This window comes from Lacerta agilis, chromosome 14 (genome assembly GCF_009819535.1).
Source record: "Lacerta agilis isolate rLacAgi1 chromosome 14, rLacAgi1.pri, whole genome shotgun sequence".
Taxonomy (NCBI): domain Eukaryota; kingdom Metazoa; phylum Chordata; class Lepidosauria; order Squamata; family Lacertidae; genus Lacerta; species Lacerta agilis.
This window is the reverse complement of record NC_046325.1, coordinates 29,880,562-29,889,822: the sequence shown is the minus strand read 5'-3', so window position 1 is coordinate 29,889,822 and position 9,261 is coordinate 29,880,562. Positions and strand designations below refer to the sequence as shown.

The 9,261-nt window shown below is 44.0% G+C and overlaps 1 protein-coding gene across 1 annotated transcript in view; it reads left to right on the top strand.

Annotated features, from left to right (window-relative positions):
• The first annotated feature begins 1,924 nt into the window (after positions 1–1,924).
• The window catches only part of MLLT6 (MLLT6, PHD finger containing), an 84,468-nt gene continuing 77,131 nt past the window's right edge, over positions 1,925–9,261 (top strand). Inside the window, 1 exon segment of the mRNA XM_033168110.1 lies at positions 1,925–2,194. Coding sequence (XP_033024001.1) covers positions 2,086–2,194 — 109 coding nt within the window. The 5' untranslated portion in view covers positions 1,925–2,085.

Below are 9,261 nucleotides of genomic sequence, written 5' to 3'. Positions count from 1 at the left end.
AGAGAGAGAGAGAGAAAGGCCATGCATGCCATCAGTCTTATGAACTTAAAAGACAAGAAACACAAAGGCAATTGAGTGGAGGGAAAAGATAGAGGGAGATCAGTTCTTCAAGGCCAGAACAAAGCTATGAGGGCATTCATATCCAGCTCAGGCCACGCTGATCTCTGCTTGCTGGTATCCTTGCTTGAATAGCAAGTTTCTCCTGTTGTTCTTCTGAAATCTACCCTCCTGTCCCTTAAGCCTCGGAGATCTAACTCTTGCTCTCTGAGAACAAGGCCTTGCCCTCTTCTGTCGGCACCTCTGGTATCTGAGGAGTGGGATCGGGTCCCTTTCAAACATAATCCAAAAGTTACAGTGCTGTAAGAAAAATTATTAGGTTTTCCATTGTGACCGTTTGGTTGGTTGGACCTAAAGGAGTTACCAAACTTGCTTTGGGGTTTTCCCCCTTTCCTAATGAGTCAGCAAGGCTACCTCAAACTCTGCTTTGAAGAGCATAAAATAGATTCATGGAATCTCCAGGTGTCCTTTTTATTGTGCTTTCGGGATGAGTTGTGCTCGTGATCCTGCTTTCAGTGCTGCTTGAGTGCCTGCAGAAGTTTCAGGTCGAAAATACAGTTTTGTTTCAAATCAGTGCACGACCCGCAACCTCCTCCTGAAATCCTGTAACTTTTTTATACCTCTTAGGGTATCTCATGACTGTGTTTTTTTGTGAGGGTTTTTTTGGGGGGGTGGGGGGGGTGTATTCTGCAACATGTCACTGACATGGTAATAGTGCATTAGTGTATACTGGGCCGTCCACACAACGTTCCATTTCATTAGCTGTTCTGCAACGTGTCTCCAAAATTACTGCATTATTGCCGCCTGGAGGGAGGGGCCTTCTTTGCGCTATAGCATAACAAAACCTATATAAACTGGAAGAACATTTATTAAAAAGTTACAGAATTTCAGTAAGGATAGGCGCAGCTTGGAAATGAAGCATTCGTATGTCTGCCTCTCAACTTTTGCGGGCACAAACAATACTGAAAGCTGGCTTATGTATAACCGCCCCGATATCAGAATGTGCTTGAATCATCAGTGAACACGCACTAATAAAAGGATGTCTGGAGGACAAGTTTCAGTATATATACCGGTAGGTTTCGAAATCCACACGCTCCTCTTGTTGCTGGGGGATCCACTTCTCTTCACTGGCCGAAGGGTGGCGCTGGCGGAACCCTTATCTGTCAAAAGAAGGCAACGTTACAGATAATAGGATTTAAGGGGGTGGTGGGAGATATTCCTCCTTTTTTTCCCCTTTTGGTCCTTTGCTTGATCGCTCCATATTGAACGACGACGACAAAAAAAGAAAGAAAGAGAAAGGAAGGAAGGAGGGGGGGGGAAGAAGGGAGGGTGGAAATGTTGCTCGTGCACTTCAGATGCCAGATCCGTTCCCCTGGATGAAGAGAAAGGAAAGGAAGAAAAGGCGGTGGTGGGTGGGGGACCCCCGAACACTTCAATAATTGCAAAAGGGAGCTGCTGGCGGGGGTGGGGAAGGAAGGAAGCAGAAAAAATACCTCCCTCCCAAGTGAGGCAGCTGTTCCTGAACCTAAGACTTTGCAAGCGCGTGGAGCCATGATTGCTGGGTTGTGGGCTGTGTGCCGCCAAGGCGACGTTTTGTGCGTGTGTGCGTGAGTCTAGCGTGTGTGCATGCGTGTGTGTGTGTGTGTTTGTGTGTATGACTAGCAACCGCGTCTGCTTCAGCACAAGCAATGCCGCCGATCTCCCGTTTGCAAATAACAATGTGGCATTTTTGTCCTGCGGGGAGGCTCCGGAGTCCCCTTCTTTTTTTCCCTCCGCCGTCCTAGCAAGATTGTTGTCTCTGAAAGGCGGATCGGAGAGGGAGAGAGAGAGAGAGAGAGAGCTGGGGAGGGGAGGTGGTGGGGGGGGGGGGAGAGGAGAGAGAGAAACAAGCCCGGAGATTATAAAAGAAGGAAGAAAAGGACGAGGAGTGACTGCGTGTTTGGAAACAACAACATCACCATCACCCCCCAACGACAACAAACAGTAGGGTAGGAGGAGGAAACCAGCTCAGAAGAAACTTATGGAAGAATGAAGGAGATGGTGGGTGGCTGCTGCGTTTGTTCCGATGAGCGGGGCTGGGCTGAAAACCCCCTGGTGTACTGTGATGGGCATGGCTGTAACGTGGCGGTGCATCAAGGTAAGACACCCCCCCCCCCAACCAATCCCTCCGTATTGACACCTTTTCCCTCCCTCCTTCCCTCCCTACCCCTCTCTTTCCTTCCCTCCCTCCCCAGCCAAGCCCCACTTTGCATCTTAACTCTTCGGGGCTTTGCCAGACTGGATGCATATATCTATAAAAATCTATGTGCGCGTATATATCTATAGCTCTGAGGATGGAGTCAACAGAGAGAGAGATGTGGTGGTTAAACAGGGTGATTTCCCCTCCATTCATCTCAAGCCTTTGCAAAGCTTTGAGCAAATAATAATAGAAATAGTAGTAGTAGTAGTAGTAGTAGTAGTAATAATAATGATGATGTTTAGGCATGGAGTTGCAAAAAAGAAAAGAGAAACGGGTGGGAGGATTTTAAGTGTGCGTCGTTGTTGTTCATAGTAAGTAGTGTGATTTCTATTGTTCTGTATAACGGTATTCTTGACAGGGCCTTCTTGGGGAGGGGGATGCAGAAGCGCAACCTTAGGAAGCAAAAAAATAAGGGGGGGGGGGTCCGGAGCTGTGTCTGTATCGCTGGGAGGGCAGGTTTCTTTTAATTCTGCTAGTTCCGGGAGGGGGGCAGATCTTCGGCTTCCCCTTCTCTCACTGATGTGTGTGTGTGTTTATCGCTTTGTTTTGTGTTTTTATTTATGCGTTTTTAATTGCACCGGCCTATAAAGGGATGTGTGTGTGTGTGTGAGAGAGAGAGAGAGGGAGGGAGGGAGATCTAAAACAGCAGCAGAGACAGAAAGGTTAGACGGGGGTGGGCCGCTTGTTGTGTGCATGTTTGTGTTTGTATTATTATATTATTTGACGTAGCTTCAGAAGAATCGTATGGCCGTGACCTCTGACGGTCTCCCTCAGCTTCCTTCCGGATTAGCAGGGGTGCTATTATTAGCCACCCTGCTGTCACTTTTTTTTTTTGATAGTGTGTGTGTGTGTGCGTGTGTAGAAGGGGTGCTCTAGCCTACAGTTTCAAGGGAAGCTAGGGAAGGGGGAGATAATGTATACCAGAGAGAGAGATGGAGCAGAATTTGGGGGACACCCCGTCTCTGCAAAAGAACACATTTGAGCAAGGAAAACAGTGCGTATGGTTTGTGTGCCTCCGGGCTACTACTCTGTCTCTTAGTAGATCATTAACACTGGAAACAGAAGGGCAAGGAGGAATCACCTCAGCTGCACCCAGCCCCACAGATCTAGGGCTGGTGCTGAGCCTGGCATTATCTTTTCCAACGAGGCTTTGCTTTCTAAAATAAATGAAAATTAAAAAAAACGACTAACAGTTGTGGGAACGTCAAAAGCTCCCCTATACCGAGTCAGGCCATTGGTCCATTTAGCAAGTGTTGTCAACATTGTACTCTCAACACTGTATGGGCAGCTAGTCTTTGCCACCTGTACTGGGAAGATGCCAGGAACTGAACCTGGAACCTTGAGATGCTCTATCGCTAAAATAAGATTAGCGACCCCTAATCCAAGATGCATGAAAGCTGCCTGTGGTTATTCCATAGTGCGGAGGAAAGGCAATCTGTCCATGCTCACAAGCGCTGTCTTCGCACATCAAAACCCCTGTGTTTATAGACAGGATTTTGAGCTTTGATGGAAGTTGATCTTCTTTACCATGACATACTGAGCTTGGTGTATTTCATGTTTTATCTTGATCCAATGAGTGGTAGCTAACGATGTCATATTCGGAGCAGACCCATTGAAATCAACAAACTTAAGAAACTTGGACATCATATTAATAACACCAGATGTTACCCAACTGTGTTTGGCTTTTATATAAATTTTACACAGCTGGTTTATTTCTTAGTGGCTTTGAATGACAGAAAAGTAGGAAATAATTATATTTTGTTTATCTGTCTATATAGGTAATAATTAATTAATTAATTAATTAATTAAAACTTTTTTTTAAAATCCTGCCTAAGCATTTAAATTCTATGTGGCAATTTAACATGTTTCCAAGCTGAGTCTTGGTTTTGAAAATAGTTTCTGGGACTAAGTTTGACATTTAGCCTTAAAATGAAATCCCATTCGTTCGCTAGCTTTGATGCTGCCTCTCGAATCACCTGCCCAATAAAAACAATTTGTGCACATAAGCAAGTGAGGAAAGGCACCTTGCAAAAGGGAAACTGGTGAAGGGTTGCAAAAAAAGTTAGCCAAATCAGCAAAGGATTGTAGCTCAGGGATAGAGCCTGCCTTGTAAATAAGCCCACAAAGTTAGTAGCCTGCAACAAAATTCAGTTGGCCGCTAGAAACTTGCATTTCCATGCTGGCTACAGAGGAAGGAAGCCCCCTCCATCAAAGTCTACCTGGGGGTGGGGTGGGGGGAAACACCTCAGGCTACGCTGTTAGTCTCTTAGCAGGCTACTAAAACAAACAACCCAACCCTTGCCTTCTGCCATGGTGGCTGACAGAGGAGGGATGGATTGACCCTTTCCTTCTCTGTCAGCCTATGCACTTGCCTTCATGGAATTTCATTCATTCGCCTGGTTGGATTTCCGGATCACTTATGGCTACCAAGCAAATGGTTAAATACAAAGCTGAGTGGACCAAATGCTTTGAGTGGACCAATTCAGTTCCAAGCATCTCTAAGACTGGAGAACTGCTACCAATCAAGGTAAATAGCACTGAGATGGACCAATGGTCTAATTTGCTATTAGGCAGTTTCCTGTGTTCCTACCTTGGAAGTTGGTGGGAAGGGCACAGCACCTGAGCCCAGTTTCGTCAAAGGCTAGCTACCTTGCCCGTTTGTCTTTCTTTTCCTGAGAAATCTGTGACAGCTCTGTCAACAAGGACCCTTTCAGGAAGACTTAACGGGTGATACAACTGTTTGCTAAATCCTAGAGAACAGAATCTATAGACATGATGCTGCACCAGACCAAAAAAAGGAACTAGGCTGCATTCTGTAAACACGTTCTGTGCACATTCTGGTCTGGTCAAGGGACAGACGCCGATGTAAGCATTATGCTGCTGTGCACAGGGAGTCAGAGATGCATTTTCTTGAATGCATGTCAAGGAAATAAAACAACAATCTGACTTTTAGAAGACATCGGAAGGGATGTTTTTATAGGGAAGTTTTTAAATGTTTGATGTTTTATTGTGGTTTATAATTTGTCGGAAGCTGCCCAGAATGGCTGGGGCAACCCAATCAGATGGGCAGCATATTAATTAATTAATTAATTAATTAATTCATCATCATCATCATCATCATCATCCCTGTCCACGCCCTCTCCATAGAAGGGCAGTAAGGTCGGGCAGAATCCTACTCACTGACAGGAATGCTTTGCTAGGCAATAGGAAATACATTGCCTGGTTTAGGAATAGCCAGTTAATTGTCTGTGGCCTGCTTTTGCTCTCCAAAACTATTTCATCTAGCCAAATTGTAACCAATGTATATTTTTTAAATAATGCCCATAGTTACTCTCATAAGTTAAATAAAAATAGAAATAGATTTTAGGAGGAGGAGGAGGAAGAAGAAAAAGACAGTGTGTAGTAGAGTGATTAAACTTTGGGGACTAGAACTCAGAGCTTCACCTGGCCATGAAGTTCACAGTTTGGTCATTGAATATGAAGCAAGTTTTACAAAATATTAATAGTTGCTACATTTTCGTTTAATATAAGGCAGGCTTGCTTACTTTGTATGCCCAGAACAAGAAGCTGTTTATTGATGTACAGGCTAATACAGGCTTCCTCAGACTCGGCCCTTTCATGATTCCTAGCTAGCTGGACCAGTGGTCAGGGATCATGGGAATTGTAGTCTCAAAACATCTGGAGGGCTGAGTTTGAGGAAGCCTGGGCTAATAAACAACTACATAGGAAAATGAATGTAAACACAAGAACAAGCTAAAGGGTGGAGTCTTTGCTCCATAATAACTGGAGACAATATTTAACTCTATAATTACCAATTGCTACTACTACTACTACTACTACTACTACTACTATGATATCACAACTTTCAAAAAAATCATCAAGAAATTACACCAACTGCCTTCCACTAGACATGGATGACGTGAAAAGGAAGGTGTACCTTTCAGATATCACAATAACTTCTGAACAGCTGTGGAATGGTTTGTTTGCTTTTGCTATGATAAACTCCCCATGATGCTGTTACAGTGAACAATTAAGACAGCACACAATATTCCTTTCTTGAAGCGTTTAGGGGATTTTCTAGTAAGGCTGGAAGATAGATGCTCTGCTTTACACAAACAGTTTGGGGGGATTTTGCGTGTCGGGGAAGGAGCAGGGTTAAGGCACTTCAAAAATTTGCTTCCTCACATCAAAAGGTTCAACAAGCATTTCCTTTTTTTTTTTCTTGCTTGTCAAGCCTCCGCTCTAATTGTTCATTAGGTCATCTCAGTTCGCAGAGTTGGTGAACATCAGGGAGAGAAAAAGACCGTTTGCAGCCGTGAGAGTGACTTCAGATGTCAAGTGTGTGTTTACCTCTGTGTCCTTGGGCATCTGCTGGGGCTCCAGCAGGACTCTGGCAGGACCCACTGTCCCGGGACACACTTTAACTCTTTTTTTTCTAGCCCAGCACACCCAAGTCTAGCCACCATTTACATTTTCCCTCAGTGCTCTGCTGCTCTGGGGTATCATTGGATATTAAAATGAAGGCTTGACCCAGCTATCCGGAGTACCAGGTTAAACCCACCAGGGCCCACTGACAGAAGAGGGGAGCCCACTAGAGCCCACTTCCCCTGGGCTTCCCTTAAACCTGCAGCCAGCCCTCGTATGTGTGACCCCTTTGTGTTTCCTTCTGTGTACCAGGCTGCACACGATTATTCCTCAGGACCAAAGTAGATCTGATGGGGATAGCCACACTTGTTTATTCATGGGTCTGTCCCATTCAAATTTGAAACGGGGATGGCTTTTTTATATATATAAAGAGAGGTTTAGATGTGACACATGTAAACAGCAAATGTAGTTTGTTTGTGTGTGTGTGTGTGTGTGTGTGTGTGTGTATATATATATATATATATATATATATATAAATGTTATTAATTGCATTTATATCTTACCTTTCCCCCAAGGAGCTCAGGGTTTCCCCCACTTCATCTCCACAACAATCTTGTGAGGTTGGTTAGGCTGTGAGACGGTGGTGACTGGCCAAAGATCATCCAATGAGCTTTGTGGCTGTGTGTGGACTGGAACCCAGATCTCCCAAGTCCTAGTCTAACACCACTACACCACACTAGTTGCTTGTATTATGTCTAGGTTGGGTCTCAGGAGCACCCATAGCTCAGGCCATCTCTTTGGTGTGCCACACTGAGCTACTGTTGGTGAAACAATTTAATCCATATATGTATCCCCTCATTTTTAAATAAAGGGTAGCATAGTTATGAGTTATATAAGACAGTAACCACCACAAATGCTCACACGCAACACTGCTTTTAGTGCAATATAAGTTTGAATCTAGGGGATAATGGGCCTTTGACCTTCGCTTAGCCTTCTATAATCTCTCTGGGCTGCCCCACCTCCCAAAATTTTCATGTTTCTATGTATTTGGTAGCATATGAAATGTTTTCCTAGTATTGTGTGAAGCGGTCTGTAGTGTCATGGAAAAGCTAAACAACAACTTTGTTGTGCTTGCGGAAGAAAAACAGCAGCTGCCTGAAACGCTCGATTCCACACAGGCATGACTATCTCCACCTAGTGACTAAACTGTATAATGACACTATCCACACAGAGCAGAAACACAGGACAAAGATGGGAAAGAACTCAGGGGTTTGTTAAACCAGAACTGGGGCAGAAGGCTATAAGAGACAGTTGCAGCAGCCCAGTGAGGAAGGCCTGGCCTGTGAGGGACTTAATGTCTGGCTAATTTAGCAGCTTCTTCCAGGCCAGGAGGTTGAGAGTGGCAGCCAAAGCACCTGAGAACTAGGAGAGAATTGAAATATGTATGCCTTTGCTCTATAACACTTGTCTATTTTATGGTGTTTCTAATGTACAGTAGTGTTAGGTGCCTCAAAGGCTTCAGTTAACAGGCAGGTTATAAATACTCTCAACTACATAAATAATAATGTAAAAGAACAGGTGCCTCTTTTCCAGCAGCGACAGTATAAGGCTCCATGGCCTACTTTGCCAACTCTGTTTGCGCCATCTGCCACGGGCAGGAGGCTGGGATAGGGTAAATTTGCCAGCCACAAGTGGATTTTGGGAATGTGATGCACTGACTGAGGCTGTCCACAAAGTATGTGACCAGACCCTCCAAATGTCCCTATTTTCCAGGGACGGTCCTGCATTTACAGAAGCCGTCCCAGAATGTCCTGCTTTTCCTCAGGATGTCCCTGTTTTTATCAGATAATAATAATAATAATAATAATAATAATAATAATAATAATAATAATAATAATTATGCCCCGCCCATCTGGCTGTGTTTCCCCAGCCACTCTGGGCGGCTTCCAACAGAATATTAAAATACAATAGTCTATTAAACATTAAAAGCTTCCCTAAACAGGGCTGCCTTCAGATGTCTTCTAAAAGTCTGGTAGTTGTTTTTCTCTTTCACATCTGGTGGGAGGGCATTCCACAGGGCATTGGAGGGTATGGAGTTATGCGACCCCCGAGCCAAAGAGATAAGTAACTATACAACCTTTAGAAGACACCTGAAGGCAGCCCTGTATAGGGAAGCTTTTAATGTTTAATTACTTACTATGTTTTTATATATGTTGGAAGCCCCCCAGAATGGCTGGGGCAACCTAGTCAGATGTGTGGGGTATATTATTATTATTATTATTATTATTATTATTATTAAGGACATCATTATTTTCATTGCAGAAATGTTTGAGGGCATGTGTGACAACTAAATGTTAAAGAAAAGAGAACACCACTCTTGTACTTTCCTCTCCCCATAGCATGTCACACATGATATTGTGCATGCCCCAGGCATAATTTTTTATATACAGTATTTAGTTTTATCCAGAGCTAAGACTTATTCAGAGCAGACCCATTGAAATTAATGGGCCCAAGTTAGTCACACTCATTGTTTTCCATGGGTCTACTCAGAGCAGGACTAACATTCTTCACAACCTAATAATTTCAGAGTCTTTCAATGT